Source organism: Aquila chrysaetos, chromosome 9 (assembly GCF_900496995.4).
Source record: "Aquila chrysaetos chrysaetos chromosome 9, bAquChr1.4, whole genome shotgun sequence".
In the NCBI taxonomy this organism is placed as follows: Eukaryota; Metazoa; Chordata; class Aves; order Accipitriformes; family Accipitridae; genus Aquila; species Aquila chrysaetos.
The window spans coordinates 27,216,758-27,233,954 of record NC_044012.1 but is presented as its reverse complement, the minus strand read 5'-3'; the positions used below and the strand labels follow the sequence as shown (position 1 = coordinate 27,233,954).

The 17,197-nt window shown below is 39.9% G+C and overlaps 1 protein-coding gene across 4 annotated transcripts in view; it reads left to right on the top strand.

Moving 5' to 3' along the window:
* The window catches only part of ASH1L (ASH1 like histone lysine methyltransferase), a 64,629-nt gene extending 47,561 nt beyond the window's left edge, over positions 1–17,068 (top strand). For 2 of the 4 annotated variants that reach the window (XM_041126275.1, XM_030026202.2), the window contains 15 exons: positions 98–259; positions 470–564; positions 862–1,019; positions 2,014–2,166; positions 2,634–2,688; positions 2,791–2,923; positions 3,399–3,647; positions 4,090–4,176; positions 4,441–4,531; positions 10,229–10,367; positions 10,952–11,124; positions 11,626–11,792; positions 12,950–12,990; positions 13,722–14,023; positions 14,765–17,068. In XM_041126275.1, the coding sequence (XP_040982209.1) occupies positions 98–259; positions 470–564; positions 862–1,019; positions 2,014–2,166; positions 2,634–2,688; positions 2,791–2,923; positions 3,399–3,647; positions 4,090–4,176; positions 4,441–4,531; positions 10,229–10,367; positions 10,952–11,124; positions 11,626–11,792; positions 12,950–12,990; positions 13,722–14,023; positions 14,765–14,856 (2,097 nt within the window). In that variant the 3' untranslated portion in view covers positions 14,857–17,068. Of the gene's footprint in view, positions 1–97; positions 260–469; positions 565–861; positions 1,020–2,013; positions 2,173–2,633; positions 2,689–2,790; positions 2,924–3,398; positions 3,648–4,089; positions 4,177–4,440; positions 4,532–10,228; positions 10,368–10,951; positions 11,125–11,625; positions 11,793–12,949; positions 12,991–13,721; positions 14,024–14,764 lie in introns of all 4 variants that reach the window. The other 2 variants (XM_041126274.1, XM_030026201.2) reach the window with 1 other exon arrangement.
* The last annotated feature ends 129 nt before the right edge of the window (positions 17,069–17,197 follow it).

Sequence of the window (17,197 nt, the reverse complement as noted above, 5' to 3'; positions counted from 1 at the left end):
TTCACAGAACAGGCTCTTTATAATATTGAGAGATAATCTAAATGTTTTGGGTTTTATTTAAAAGATTTCTTTTTTTTCTTTTTTTTCTCCCCCAAAGCAACTCTGCAAATGTGGTTTTGACAAATGCAGAGGAATAATTGGGGGTAAAAGTCAGCGAATGAATGGACTTTCAAGCAAAAGCAATCAGCCTGTGAGCACCCACAGAAGGCCTGGACGGTCAAAAGAGAAAAGGAAGTCAAAGCACAAACTAAAGAAGAGAGTAAGTAGTAAAGACAGCTTTTTTGGTGGATAAAGGTTAATAGGAAATCAGTTTGTGCCATTGGACCAAAAAACTGTGTATTTGTGTATTTTAAACTTCAGAGAAATACTATAGAGAAATGCTATAGAGAGCTACTACAGATTCTGTCTCGGGAACTACTTTTACTGCTTTGCTAAGTTCTTGGCACAGTTTTTCCTATCTGTTTTCCAGAGGGGCCACATCCCAGAGGAACCCAGTGAAAGTGTGAATGCACCAACAAGGCTGACACCACAGCTTCAGATGAAGCCCATGTCTAACAGAGAAAGGTAAGGAATGATTTCAGTGGGATTTTCCTCAGAAATGGAGTGTTGTGCAAATGTTGAAATTATTTTTTATCTATAAGATAGGGCATCATGAAATGTCTGAGTAAGCAGTTCCTAGTTCTCCTTTCACCAGCTAGGGTGGAACTCCTCTCCACTGAGAGAAGGTACAGAAGTGTACCTCTGAATATCTGTCTTTTTCCCCACATTAAGGAATTAATTTTACAGTAAGAAGGTGACACATTAAGGAATTAATTTTACAGTAAGAAGGTGATTTTTTTAATGCTTTTCTAATTTCTGTAGGAATTTTGTGCTAAAACACCATGTATTTTTGGTACGAAACTGGGAAAAGATTCGACAAAAACAAGAGGAAGTGAAGCATGTCAGTGACAATATCCATACCACATCACTATACAACCGCTGGAATGGAATCTGTCGGGATGATGGCAACATTAAATCTGGTGAGGCCAACACAGGTTCCTCAGGTTGCTACTTTGAGAACCTGTATGACATGCCCATGAAGAGTTTAAGTACACTCTGTGTATAAATCAAATGTAGCATTACTACAAGATCCATATACCTTTTGTAATACATACGGGGAATGCTATACAGATAAAAATACCTATATATGTGTTTGTATGCCCTTATTTTTACATAGCAGGGTAAGACAAGCTCTTTTGCTGTTTCAATGTATTTTTTGCATTATGGCATTCTGCAATTTCCTCTGAAAAACTTAATGCTATTTTCTTAGGAATGAGAATTTTGTACTATATAAACTAATCGTCTGGTTGCTGGATTCATTTGTGTTCCTCCAACAGCCCTGATGTCTCTCAAGTCCTGGTAAAAATTGTCATGTCTCACGTTTCATCGAGTGGTTTATCAGAGGAGGAGGAGGATGATACTTAATGTTTTCCATGATTGCACCCTTACAGAGAAGGGCTGTCTTCTGCTTTCTATATCCCTAGACAAGAAACAGTTGCGCTGATTTTGAAAAGTGTCATTTATCCTCATAATTGAATGGATTTCAGGCCTTTAGAAAACAAAGCTTTTTGGCATGTAGTCAGTTATGGGAATGGGACAAAATATGACTATCAGAAAAACTTTATTAATCCTGCTTCAAAAATAGCACTCTATTCATAGGACCATAATCTTCATAGCCATGCAGGATTTGGTCCTCACTGTCAGGTACATGAGAAGTTGGAAGTGAGTATTTTGGGTGAATTCAGTGACATGCTGTATTTGCTCCACCAACATAAAATACTTAGATAACGAGCTTAACCATTTAGATGAGCTGTAAGCAGTGAGAGCCAACTTAGGAATATGAAACTGAAGCCTTTTACTGTTATGGTAGCTTAGAAAACATGTTAATTTTAATAATTGGTGATGGAGTTGCTGGGTCAGAAATTTGATCTTTAATTTTTTGTTTAGAAAGAATTCTTTTTTGCCCTCTTTCAGATGTCTTCATGACCCAGTTTTCAGCCCTTCAGACCTCCCGCTCTGTGAGAACAAGACGCTTGGCTGCAGCTGAAGAGAATATTGAAGTGGCTCGTGCTGCCCGCCTAGCACAAATCTTCAAGGAAATATGTGATAGCATCATATCCTACAAAGGTGAAGGTGACAGTCCTAAAAAAATCTCCATGGAAACTTTTTCAGCCTCTGGAACAATGGACTCTGAATAGAAAATACTAGAGAAAAATGAGTTTTATTTCAGGATGTTAAATAACCTTCCTTTTCCCACCCCCCCTGCCCTTCTCCTGCTACCAGTAATGACTTTGCTTTATCCTCAACCCTTTCCTCTGCCACCAGAATCTGCAGATGTTGCTATCCTTTTAAATTGAATTTTCAGTAGTTCAGCAAAATGGTACAATTGACAGAATTGCAGGGAAACTATCCTCCATTTTGATACATGTAGTCTGATTACAGCAACCAACTTCTAGAAATGCAAAAGCATTTCAATTCCCTGTGCCTCAGATAGATAGTAGAAGAGTCTTTTTTTAACCTAGACTGAGTGCTGTTAGTTACTTGTCTTTTTAAGTTTTACTCAAGTGTTGCTAAGCTGTGTGTTCCTGTTGCAGATTCCTCCAGGCAGGCTCTTGCAGCTCCCCTCCTGAACCTACCCCCAAAGAAAAAGTAAGTACTTGCCTCTCAGAGCAACCCATAGTTTTCTATAATGGATTTGCACAGTTTTGAATTGCTAGTGAAAATGACATTGTGCATACATTCCCATTTTAGAAATGCAGACTATTATGAAAAGATCTCTGACCCATTGGACCTTGCCACAATTGAGAAACAGATCTTGACTGGCTATTATAAAACTGTGGAAGCTTTTGATGGGGACATGCTGAAGGTCTTCCGGAATGCAGAGGTGAGGCTCTCTCTGGCCTTAAAGCTATTGCATAGACAGTGGGGATATACCCTCATTTAATGCTCTTGCTGAGTTACAGTAATAAAAGAAGAAAAATATTTTAGAGAAGGAAAACTTGTCCATTCATCACAAACGGATCATCACATTGATAGCAATTCATTTGCTTCAGCTTACTCTTGGTGCTTTTTGATTGCCTTAGGTCAGACAAATAGAAGGTCAATAACATGCATGAACAGCTAACCTAATGAAATTTCAGTACCTTTTGGCAGAGGTACCTTGTTATTCAGTGCCATATGTAAGATACATGGACCTGCTGTTCAAAATAAGGAAGTAGATGGACAGGTGTATACCACATTTTTGGATGCAGCTTTAGTGATGACACCTTTAACGGTGCATGCAGACAGGAGGAATGCACCAAAAGCATGGAACCTGGAAAAAAAAATATTTTTTGATTCTTTGTTTTGTTTTTATTCAGAAATATTATGGCAGAAAATCTCCAACCGGGCGTGATGTATGCCGGCTACGGAAAGCATATTATAACGCTCGCCATGAGGCATCTGCCCAAATTGATGAAATTGTGGGAGAAACAGCAAGTGAAGCTGACAGCAGTGAGACATCGGTCTGTGAAAAAGAAAATGGGCATGAGAAGGATGAGGATGTGATCCGTTGCATTTGTGGCCTTTACAAAGATGAAGGACTCATGATCCAGTGTGAAAAGTGCATGGTGAGGCAGGGGGAACACAAAATGGAGTCTGGTACTCTTTTTCTATTCTCCATAACCAGTGGAACTTTTACCAGCAGTTTCCATGTAGCTAGTAGCATTAATTACCTCTTCAGACCTTCGTTTCCTCTCCAAAAGAGCTGAGAGATTCTGTTTCCACAGAGGAGATGCAACTTGCATTTCTATATAGAGCAGCTAGCACTTTTCTGAAACTGCCAACAACTCCTGTCTTTAGGCGAGCAGAATTAATTTCAACAATTTGGGGCTTCTACACAAACAGTTGCATGGGGATCTTGTCTGTCTTCTGACATAGTGTGAAATAGTTCAAAGGAAATCTTGAAATTCCTTGCTTGTTTTCTTGCTTTCCTTAATATTTTTTGAGAAAAAGCAACTGGTAAATAAAATCTATCATAGGAATTTCTAACTGGGATGTATCTTTTTCTAGGTCTGGCAGCACTGTGACTGTATGGGTGTGAATTCTGATGTTGAACACTACTTGTGTGAGCAGTGTGAACCTCGATCTGTGAATAGGGTAAAAAAAAAAAAAAGTCTCCTCTTCACTACTACAGTTACAAACTAAAGCAGCTCTTGCATTTATATTTATTGAGATTGGCAAGACCAGTGTGGGATTCTCATTTTATAGTGTAGCTTCCTTGGTTTAGGCTTAATCATATTAAGTGTCAATTCTTCTTCTCTGTGCACTTCTGCATGTTTCCAAAAGGGTATCAGCCCCATTTTTGCACTGATCATGGTGGGCATCTCAGAATTTCCTTCCTTTTTTCCTTCTTTCATCCAGGAGGTTCCCATGATTCCTCGTCCCCATTATGCCCAGCCTGGCTGTGTTTATTATATATGCTTATTACGGGACGATCTGCTTCTGCGCCAAGGTATGTACTAACTCTGATGGGTGCTGTGATTTCCATCAGATAAGAGTGTACAGAGATTTCTGGCATCACCCTGTTTGAAATGCTTTTATCTTTTTACAAGTAGAAAGCTGCACTCTTTGCTATTATGGGAGTGACACATAGTAAGATTTCTCACAGGCTGGTTGAAGAAGAAACATTAATTACCTTTAGCACAGATAGGGCTCTCCTCGCGGCCAGAGAAGGAAGATGCTGAGCCAACTTCTGGTAGTTAACATTTAGAAGTAAAGGCAAAGAAGGTTGTTAGGCCTTCAGTATTTTAGTGTAGAATGGTCATTAAAACACCCAACTTATTGCTTGTTTGTTCCGTAAAGTGTATCTTTCTGGACATTGCTTCAAAGCCGTGAGTCTTTCAGAGGCAGCTACACAGCCACATAATTCAGTTCACTGATTATTATTTTTTTTATTTCATCCTACAGATACATACAAGGTTAGAAAGAAGCCTATAAAATTATTAAGAGAACTGCTCTTGAATGAGTAAAACCAGTTGGTATGTTTGCTAGAGGGGAATGGGAGAGTCTTCAGGAAAGTGGAGAATTAAAAAAAAAAAAAGGTCCAAGAACATTGTATTCTTTATCCCCTCTGCAGAATTCTAGAGTTTGCATTCAGTCTTCCTTTTTTGTTGTTGCTCTGCATTGTCTATGCTGTCTAGAGTTCAGCCATTTAGTTTTGCTATTTCTTGTTTTATGCTGGGTTCCTTGCTGGAGAGTAACTCACTTTCTAGGGTTGTATCGGTACTTGCTTTTATGTTTTCTGTTAAAATGGATTATGTTTAGCTGGGTTTTGTGGCATCTTCCAGTCATTTGTAGCATTAAGGTAATTTTTGTCATGACATGTTATATTTCACTCATGTACCTCTAATCTGGTCTTGGTGACTTTAATTAGAGAAATGTTAGTCCTTACGTGGCTGAACTCCATGTGCCATTGGCAGAGGACAAAGGAGACCAAACTGCCACCTGTTAGGCACCAAATGCCCCTGCAGTTACATGGAATAGATAAGCAAGGTGTATAACCAGAAGACACTAGAAAAGAATACACAGCTACAGTAGAAAAAGGGGAAATCTGTGGATTCATTGCTCGTCTCAAGTTCTCTGCCAAAAGTTCTGAGGCACGACACCTGCCTATAGAAGTTGTTGTGATGCAAGCACACAGGCATATAAGGCATCTTGGAGACAGTAGAAGAAACAGGTTTTTACTCTCAGTCGTGGTTTAACCCCAGCCAGCAACTAAGCACCACGCAGCCACTCTATCACTCCCCCCACTCAGCTAGACAGAGGAGAGAAAATACAACAAAAGGCTCGTGCGTTGAGATAAGGACAGGGAGAGATCATTCAACCAGTTCCCGTCACGGGCAAAACAGACTCGACTTGGGGAAAATTAACTTAATGTATTACCAATCAAACCAGAGTAGGGGAATGAGAAGTAAAACCAAATCTTAAAACACCTTCCCCCCACCCCTCCCTTCTTCCCAGGCACAGCTTCACTCCCAAATTCTCTACCTACCTCCCCAGCAGTGCATGGGGATGGGGAATGGGGGTTGGAATCAGTTCATCACATGTTGTCTGTGCCACTCCTTCCTCCTCAGGGGCAGGATTCCTCACACTCTTCCCCTGCTCCAGTGTGGGGTCCCTTCCACAGGAGACAGTCCTTCACGAACTTCTCCAACATGGGTCCTTTCCACGGGCTGTTCTTCATGAACTGCTCCAGCATGGGCCCCTTCCACGGGCTGCAGTCCTTCAGACACAGACTGCTCCTGCGTGGGTCCTCTGCGGGGCCACAGGTCCTGCCAGGAGCCTGCTCCAGCATGGGGTTCCCACGGGGTCACAGCTTCCTTCAGGCATCCCCCTGCTCTGGCGTGGGGTCCTCCTCGGGCTGCAGGTGGATATCTGCTCCACCATGGATCTCCATGGGCTGCAGGGGGACAGCCTGCCTCACCATGGTCTTCACCACAGGCTGCAGGGGAATCTCTGCTCTGGTGCCTGCAGCACCTCCTCCCCCTCCTTCGCTGACCTCGGTATTTGCATAGGGATTTCTCTCACATTTCAATCTCCTGCCCCACTGCAGGTTTCCCTTCTTAAATCTGTTATCCCAGAGGTGCTACCACCGTTGCTGATGGGCTCAGCCTTGGCCAGCAGCAGGTCCATCTTGGAGCCAGCTGGCATTGGCTCTGTCAGACACAGGGGAAGCTTCTAGCAGCTTCTCACTGAAGCCACCCCTGTAGGCCCCCCCCCACTACCAAAACCTTGCCACGCAAACCCAATACATACTCCCTCTGGTTTCTAAAAGGTCATGTAATTTACAGATTCCAAGGCAAAAGAGACCATAGTCACCTTCAGCCCTCCAGTCACTATATGCCTAGACTTGCGTTTTTCCTATGTGTTGTGTATTAGAAAGAGGCTGATCTTGCGATAAAGGCTAGAAGTGCTTTTGAGACCATTTGTAACTTAGTCCACCCTCCCTGCTGAGGAGTTGTGTCTGTACATTGAATTGGTTTGTCTTCCAGTTCTATGCTTGAGAACTCATGTTTTTGAGGAACAAGGCTGAAAAGCTTCCGCGTCAGTGCACACACTTTACTGTGATCAAATCCCTCTAAATAAGTCAGGGTCCCTCAGTCTCTGGTTAGAGGACTTAGTTTTTTAATTTCTTGACAATTTTACTTAAGGTTTTTGAGTTATATACTACAGACATGCTTCCTCTGCAAAAATTACCTAACATGTAAAAACAGGAGATTATGCAAATAGATTTGATCAGTTGGTCCGTAACATCCTGCAGAGTGAACAAGGAGTTCTGCCTCACATGTGAGTTGATAAACAGAAGTCAAAATGGATCTCAGAAAACCCACATAGCCAGAAACTGTCATATGTCATTATTGCTGATGCACCAGCAATAGCAGCTGCATCTCTTCTGTGGAAACACAGAACTATAAACTCCCTTTTCGAGACAGAGGGGTAGCTATTTCAGTAGTCAGTAATGCCTGGATAAACTTGAAATCAAGCTTCCTGATCTTTAGGGCAAGAGAGTATTGGTGTACATTTCTTTCTGAATACTCCTTTTTTAGTCAGGTACAGTAAGTACTAGAGTTGCTTTATTCTCACTGAAGAGGTAGGGAAGAAGAGTTGAAAGTAGCAAATGTAAAATAACAGCCAAAAATAGGTGGTTTTATTTACATTCTGCTTGGGGCCAGCAGCTGGTCTCAGCATGTACCTTACTTTTTTTTCTCTATGAGTCTTTTACAGAAATTAGGGAGGTGGGTTGCTTAAAAGTAATCCTTAACTTAGTAAAATGAAGATGATGTTATCCCAGCTATAGCTCAGATAGTAAGAAGAGCTAATACAATGGGTGAGTACAGGCTTATCACCAGCAAATACAAGCTGAGTCCTTGAAGAGCTTGCACTCTGCTAGCTTATATGCAAGCCTATGTCATTCTGTCTTCAGTCCAGTTTTTTACTTAATCAAGCTAGAATAAAACTCTATCTCTCCTTCCTACAGCTACAGCTTCTGTTTGTTTAATAGGGATCCTGGTGTATCAGAAGGTTTAAAAGCTGGCTTCATGGTTGTAGGCAGATGTCAGTGCCCATATGGCCCATGTCATCTCTGTTTTAAATCAGCATTTTTTTAATAGTCCAGTGTATTGTACTCCACTGTTAGAGTGACAGGCGACTACATAAACCTTAAAGCGATTTTTGCATATGAGGAGTCCTTAAGATCATCTTTTAAACTTATACAAGATTGATAAATGAGATCATATTTATGAAAACGTAATTACATGTCCTTCACCTTAATCTTAAGTTTGGTTATAAGCTAAGGGAGAACAAAACTGAGGTGTTCATGAACCTGGGGCCACGTTGTACTTGGTGGTTCTCTAGCATCTTTTTACTAAGCTGTGGAAATAACAGAGACAGAACCTGCTAATTAAATAATAGTAATGTACATGGAAGGAAAATAGACATAACTGCACATACACAAAAACAAGTATGTACTTAGGGGAAAGAAAATCCAGGAGTCGTTGCAATTTAATGGAAACATAAGAGAAATGTTCGGCATGAGTCAAAAAGGTAGACTGAGTATCAGAAATTATTATGAACAAAACAGAAAAAGTAATTGTGCCATTCTGTAGTCTTACGGTGTGTCTGTCTTGCATGCTGTGTACTGTTCCTGTCATCCCATCTCAGAAAGAGTACCTTACTACTTGTAAAAACAAGCACGATGACAAGGTTAATCAGATATGAAACATCTTTGCTGTGAACAAAGTCTACGCAGATGATTTGAAGGGTGATATGATAAAGGTCTATGAAATGAGTGGCATAGGAAAGTGCAACAATGTAGAAATTAGGGAATAAACACTGAAATTAGCAGGCAACATACTAAACAATAGGAAGTATTTTTTTACAAAAACGTAACTAAACTATGGGAAGCATTGCAACAGGAAGTTGGAGAGGTCAAGAGTATAAGTGGTTCCAAAAAGATAAGACAAATTCTTGGAGGAAGGATTAATCCCTGCCTATTTATGCACAGTGGTCCAGCTATAGCCTTTAGCTTTAAAAGTCTGTAAAACAGAGATTAAAGGAAACCTGAAGGGAAGGCTTTTCCTATGCATGCCTTATTCCTATGCTTCTTCCTCCTAAGCATCAGCTACTGCCCAATTTTCTAGCTAGAATACTATGCTATATGACCTTTGATCTTACCCAGGGTAGTTTTTCTTAATTTTTTTATGACTTGGGACCTCCCAGTTTTTTGTTCACTGTGCAATAAATAACAGAAAAGGTGGAATTGATTTTTAAATACTATATACTAAATCCAATTATATTTTCAGTAATACTTTTAGTTTCCCAAAAGTTCTCCCTGTGAGAGTCTTCAGGTTCTTTGTGAACATTATTGATTAAAGCTTTTTCCCTAAAGGAGAAAGTCTTTTTGAATGGAGCAGTGTATTTTCACCCTATCGAATGATAGTCATGGCCACAAAGAAAGGTGCAGTGTACAAGTAAGAATGGGAGTCAAGTCTGGGGGGTGGCCCAGTTTAATGCCATTTCACAGGTCAGAGCACAGAAATTAAAGAGTTAATTCACTCATGGGACAAAATGAATAAATAGAAGTTTAGGGACCTGTTTAGGGGTTGCACTTGCGAAAGACTTTTTTAGTTGCCAGGGGTATCATTTTGTTCAGCCCTTTTTGAGTTCTGCTTACCTTTCCTGAGCTATGCATCTTATTTGAGTTCTGCTGGAATAATCAAAGGCTTGGGGCTTCTCAGTGAATGATTTATTTTCTTAATAATAATCTAAGTGTCTTCTCTCTTAAAGCTTAGATTTATTCTTTAAACATTGGAGCTATCACTAATTTCGACACATTTTCCTAATCAAAACTTATTTTGTTACACATCCTGCGGTCTGTCATAATTTATCTTGATTCAGTACATGTTAGTATTTTCAGTCTGGGCATACAATTGAAGTTACGTTTAGTTCTTGCTATAAAGCTTTTGTGAAAATGATCAAGGTAACCTTTCCTCCTTTTGCCGGTTCTGCATTGGTTTTGCATCGCTCTTTACAATTCAACATTAGGTAGCTTTGTCATGTTAGTTTTAATGAAACCATTTACTCCTCTATTTTTGGTGTGCTGGACTCATGAAAAGTTCTTTACAGGTGTATATTTTGTGCCTCTTGCCAGGTGATTGTGTTTACCTGATGAGAGACAGCCGTAGAACTCCAGATGGACACCCTGTCCGGCAGTCGTATCGGCTGCTGTCCCACATCAACAGGGAGAAACTCGATATTTTCCGCATTGAAAAACTCTGGAAAAATGAGAAGTATGTTCAAGGCATCTTTTGAATTTGAGACATTCCATATACCTACCTGTCAAAACACAGTAATTTTGTGGAAGTCTTGTCGTAGCTTAAAAATGCAGAACTGAACACGGCTCAGTTACAAAGACTTGATGATTTCCCACTTGTCTCTGCTTGTGCTCCACAACTGCAAAGTGAAAACATGTAAGGCTGGAGGTTTAAGCAACGGATGAGAGACAGAAGTTGATTTACTTTCCTCACTGTTGGAATAGGCTGAGAATACACGCTGACAGCTGAATTGGCTCAGCTAACAATAACTGACTTGCTAAGCCACTGTAACGTGATTAAATGCATATGCTCCAATGATAGCAGCACAGTAAGTCTGCCATGTTCATAAGAATCACACTAGGAGTATTTCCACTTACTGAAGGCGATAAAGTTGAATATGTAATATTCATGTGACTTCGCTTTTCATCAGTCATTGCAAAAGTGCAAGATAGATAATTCAAAATTAAGTGGAGGGCATTAAGTTGTATCATGGGCTTACAGAAATAGTCTTTTTTTCCCTTCTGTTTCTCTCTTTCTCTTACCTTTACACCTTCAAACAGAGAGGAGCGGTTTGCATTTGGTCATCATTATTTCCGTCCACATGAAACACATCATTCCCCCTCTCGAAAGTTTTATCACAATGAGCTCTTCCGGGTGCCGTTGTATGAAATTATCCCCTTAGAGGCTGTGGTGGGAACATGCTGTGTTCTTGACCTATACACCTACTGCAAAGGTAAGGAAACTTAACGGGATGAGAAATTAAATATAATATACCTTTCTAATAATTTGGGAAGTATGCTAAAATAGTTACTGCTGTAAAAAGGCCGTAGCCAATGTTTACAGGGTATCAGAGCTGAGGAAGCATTATTGCTTTAGCACTGGGACAGTGATATCTGTTCTAAGGGGGCCAGTACTGAAGAGACAGCAGCAAGGTGGGATTGTGGTGGGCCGGGAAGAGAAAGTGATGGCAGTTGATAATAGTTTTTGCAAAAGTTTGGGTACTATTTGATTAGAGTATACAGGTTTTCCTCTTAAATTGAACTAGCAATGTGTCTGCTATTATGATTATGAATCAAGGAGAACAAACAAGAATGCTTGCCATCCCACCTAACAGTTCTGACAGCCCCCTACTTCTCTGACACTGTGTATGGCTTGTTCTTGTTCTGGTATACCATGTGTTTCCTCTTGAATCTGATTAACTTTTTTTCCTGTGTGCTTTGTTTTGAAACCGCAGGGAGGCCAAAAGGCGTGAAGGAGCAAGATGTATATATTTGCGATTACCGCCTTGATAAATCAGCTCATCTCTTCTACAAGATCCACCGGAATCGTTATCCTGTCTGCACCAAGCCCTATGCCTTTGACCACTTCCCCAAGAAACTCACGCCCAAGAGAGACTTTTCTGTAAGTGTTTCTCCTCTTAGCTTTCTTACTTTTTACTAAAAGACTGGACGTATATTTTGAATGCCCCTGGCTTTCTGCTTATGAATGAAGCTTGGTAAACTGAAGGAAGCTGACACATAGGCATACACAGTCTGGATTAAAAGCTGGCTAGAAAGAAAGCTTGGAAAGAGAAATTGACTGTAGACAGAGAATATGCAGTTCAAAGGCAAACAGATGTTGAACAAATGGTGATGTATAAGTTTAGAGACTGTGGTTTCTGACTGAACTCTAGATGCTAATTTCATTTAAGCCACTCCTGAGTGAAGGAAATCTTAAAACTCACTTTCTGGTCACAATTCTGCAGTGTTTTAGAGAATCAAACAACATATAGTCCAGTGTGAGTTTGTTAGCCTGTCTGTGTCAGGCTTTCTTTCCTTTGGTATAATTACTCCATGTATTAATAAACTTGCTTAAAAAATGGTTTCCAGCAGTACCTTTGAACAGTGATTCCCAATACAGAAAAGCAGTATTTTCCTATTTCCATTTCCCTGCTCTATCAAATGACATACTGCTTACTTTATATATATATATAATTATCACTGAAAATAGATGTCTTATCAAAAAAAACAGCAGACAGATAGGCAGCAAAATCATGAAGTACAGTCTTCCTTAACATCCTCCATCTGAATATCTGTTCATTTCACTGTCTCATTTTCCCCTATTCCATGGAAGTAGCAACTCTTCATTGTGCACGTCCTCCTACACAGGACTACTTTGTCTCTGAGCACAGGGGTATCAGATCTGGCAGATATTTTGCAAGTAAGCGCTTTTCTTCCTGGAAGCAGAGAGATTTTTGTAGTGAGTTTAGAGATGGTTCCAAACTTCTGCTGTGCAGAAAGCAAAGATTATTTTTATCATGATGGTCTGTGGCTTGAAATTTATTTAGAAGATACGAAGAATCACATAATAAGTCTGGATTTAATTTATCCTTATTACATGATTATGCCTTCTCCTTTGAATTTGTCTGATGTGTGAGATATGCCAGCCGTGCACTGGCATTTCCAAAGTGTCAGATAGGCAAGTCCTGTATTGGTACTTAGAGAATATTTGATAGACGAGCACTTTCTTCCACTGTGAATTTTATTTGGTATTAACCATAATCTTTATTGTTGTTATAGCCTCATTATGTACCAGACAACTACAAGAGAAATGGAGGCAGGTGAGTCTTACCTACCAGATTGTTCGTTGAGAAGAGATGGTATAATCCTGTTTGTTTGTCAAGTGCCCGCTGTTTTTGCTACCCATTTCCCCTGGGTGCTATGGAAATAAGAAGTTTAAATTATTTAAAGCAATCCTCTAAACTTTCAAAGACAGAAAAGGGAACAAGTGAGGAGGGATAGAATATAGAAGCAGCCTCAGTGTTCCTTAATAATATACATAAGGAAGAGTACAGAAGCCATTTTGAAAGTTAGCAAAGGCAACAGAATGTGGGAGATGGCAGAGCCCAGGACAAGAGCATCCAGCCTTCCTGCACAAAGGGAGATCAGATCCCTGAACACGCTGCCCATGTTTGCACTGTAATAAGAGCCAGGGCCAATGCACTCTCTCTGTTCTGTTAGAGACTAAAAATACCCATCAAGAGCCATGATTATTGCAGAAAAACATCAGTAAGTGCCAAGCTCAACTATTTTGGAAGATAAAAACCTTTACAAATTGAAATTAAAAAGCAATTTGTTTTTAAAAGACTGCATTTGATATTATGCAAACAAGGTTATAGGAACACAGCCTCCCGTAGATAGTAACTGGTGGGTTTGAACACATGCATTAAGTCAAATGACTGAGATTCCAGAAAGCCCCCTACCTACTGAGGAGTCCTTGACTCACTAGTAATTGGCCTTTCAGACGAGTGTCTCAAAAATTGTGGTTTTTAAACCCTTCTTTTCCTGCTAGATCGTCCTGGAAAACAGATCGCTCAAAACCACAGATAAAAGACTTAAACCAAGAAGAAGATTCTCTTCCACTTATTGAGGATGTATTAGGAAATCAAGATCAAACTTCACGTGAGATGCCTAGCCTAGAGGAGCCAGAAAAAGAGGCAGTCTCTAGTGAGACCTGTGAAACTGATAAAAAGGTGGAAGAAAGCAATTCCAACACAAGGCAGCTGTGCACTCCAGAGGAAAGGCGGCATATTCAGAGAGAGAGACTTAATCAAATCCTGCTAAACCTCTTAGAGAAAATCCCAGGGAAAAATGGTGAGATTTTATGCTATGATTACACAATAGCATTTCTTCTACAGGTTTGTTTTCAGTTTGCTGCAGACTGTGTTGATAAAATAAACATTTTTGTCTGAATTTACTGCTAGTGGACGTTATTAATAATTAATTTTCTTTACAGCAATGTTTTGTTTTGCAACAGTAGCAATTTCCACTAAATCCAAATGAAATTTCTTATGACTGACACTGTGTTTTATATAATATTTTAGTAACCACAAAAACTTTCTTAAGACCAATTCCCCCCATTATTCTGTGTTTACAACTGAGAAACTTGACATGCAAAGAAAGACTGAAGAGAATTTGGAAAGCCTCTTTTGACCTTTAATAAGCTTTCCATTGGGTTCTAAGTAACTTCCTTAGGTATTGTCTAACTTGTAGAATAAGGGTGCAGTGGTTGCACTGGTTAAGTATGTCTCTGTTTTTAATTTAAAGCCTACGATGAGCTCTGTCCAGTCTCTTTTGTGTTCTGGGAGTTAATGCAAAATAATCATGGACTCATAGAATAATTTAGGTTGGAAGGATCTTTGGAGGTCGTCCGATCCAAACATGACTCAAAGCAGGGCCAACTTCAAACTTAAATCAGGTTGTTCAGCACCTTGTCCAGTGGAGTTTTGAATATCACTGTGGATGGAAACATCCTTGAAAGAACCGTGAATAGGAAAATAGGAAAACTGTTACTGGTATCACCTTCTTTTACCAAAAGCCTGTGGTCTGTTGCAGCTATTGATGTCACTTACTTGCTGGAGGAAGGATCAGGAAGAAAACTGAGGCGGCGCACTCTGACCATCCCGGAGAGCAGCTTCAGGAAGTGATGCCACGAGAGGAAGCTGTGATCTGGAGTCTGCTACAAGGTCTGCTGAGGACTGAGGGCAGGAGCCCAACTTCCTCTGCACCAGCCAAGGAAAAGAGGGCAGCAGAAAACTGACAAATATACAAACAGTTAGCACTTAGATGTCTGGGTTGGCAGGTTGCCCTGCCCTGCTCTGCAGTGCTCTTATGGTGTGTGTGTTGTTGGGCGTGCCTTGTATTGATGTTAGGTACTGAGAAAAATCTCGTGGTTATTGTCCAGGATGGTCAAATTTAATTTATTTTTGCTTGATATTCCCACTCAGAGGAAAAAAAAATAAAAACCATAAAAACAGGGAGGTAAGAAGGATAACAACTGACTGACTCTGATGAGAATATTCCCCATATTCACCAATTAACCTGTGATTGTACAAGATACTGTTGGCACCGCCATGGCCCATGCCAGTGAATGAAATCCAGATGGGAGGGTTAAGGCCCAGTGGCTTAAAATTAAAGGCTGCCCTAAAGTTGTGGCCTCTGATTTGCACAAGTTCCAAGAAGAAACGCACCCAAACGTGCGAAAGGTTCACCGTGGAATGGCCAGTGCACACATGTACCTTTGGTCTGTGACAAGGAGAAACTTCCAAAGTCACCTTGGAGCAAAGCAGGAGTTGGATGGTTGAGGCACTTGTTCTGCATCATAGAGGGGGGAGGGGGTGGGGTGTGATTTTTTTCACTTTTTTCTGCAGAGAAATTTTATAAAGCAAGTCAAATCCTGACAACACCATTGCTGTTGGTTTTTTTGATAAGCTGTGGTTCTTGTGTGTCTAGTGTGTTGTGCAAATTAAAATCTGTTAAAAGAAAAAGAACAAAAAAAAAGGAAACTTCACTACATGAACCGTCAAGCAGTATTCAGAGCGAGTATTTGTTGTGAACTGTAGAATATATCAACTGCTAACACTATTCTTGTGTTCTGGTTGTACAGCTTAAAATGTCTGTCTCTTAAATTAAGAGACAGTGTATCTCACACCGCCCTCTCTCTCTGCCCTGACGAAAAGTATTATTCCCGAAAGCAACAGCCGAGGCACTGATTTCTCACTGCATGAAACTGCAATTGCCGTAACATACCACAAACCAGTGCTGCAGCAGGACTCCCTGTACTGCACCCAACAACTTTCCAGGTGTGCAGAGCCACGAAGCTGTTGCCTGTCTCTGGGCCAGGGCCAGGCTGTGGCAAAGGGAGGGGGTGGTCAGCATACGCTGCCCCTTTAAAATGGCTTTGCTTTTTTGTCTTTCAGACGTACATATGCATATACAGTCCTGTTTTAGATGTTCTTATAAGAAAACCAGTTTTTAATGTGCCAAGTTGTATATATCTGCTGCGTGGATGTAAAGCAATACAGTAGTTACATGTTCCTTTTTAATGGACCAAGCTTGTCCTAATGTACATTCTTGTTATTATTATAATTATTTTACTCTTAGTGGAACATGACTCATTCCATTAACTTTTATGTGTTGATTTAAAAAGAAAAAAAAAAAAGAAAGGAAAAAACCCTTTGAGAAAAAATATTTTATTAAAAAAAAAAAAAAAGAAATAAGAAAATAGTTTGGAATATTTTCTTACTGTAGAGAAGCACTGTACAGTACCAGGAACCCTGAGTATAAAATACTCATGCGTGTAGTAGGAATATCGCATGTCCAAAATCTTGAGTTGTCTCATTTAGTTTAAAACAGAAATCATTGTCTCAAATGGTGTTAAACACTAAAAAGTTTTTAAAAAATAAAGTGCATACAGAAGCGAGACACTAGCTCTGTCATTTTATCTTTCTTTTGTTGAAAGACTAAACAAAATGTTTTTTAGACAATCAAATGTTAGGTAAGTGCAAAGAATTGTTTTTCTTACTGGTGTAGAAATTAATGACTTTTTTTATTTTTTGGTTATTTTATAATAATGAAAAGACCAGTGTGTCACCAGGATCGCTGTTTTAAGACCAGGAAGCACTACATTATTGCAAATAGATATGAACTCTTAGTCTGCATGGGTGTAGGCTGTGTGATTGCTGAAAATAAATGCTGCTAATATATTTCCTTTTTACAAAGCATATCTAAATAGATCATTGTTTTGATGTTAATCTTTGTAAATTATGTATTACCAATTTTAACATTGGATGTAATTGCATAAAAAGCCTGCATCTCAATCCTGAGAGAGTCTAGTATTAAATGGAAAATCTTTTCCTATTGATGACTTGTGGGGTTTTCTTTGACATGTCTTTGATTTTCATTTCTTGCTGCTTTGTCTCAACTGCTCCTGTCATGTTTTGACTCTCCTACAGCTGCTTTTCTGGGGGTTGTTGCCCTGTCTCTTTC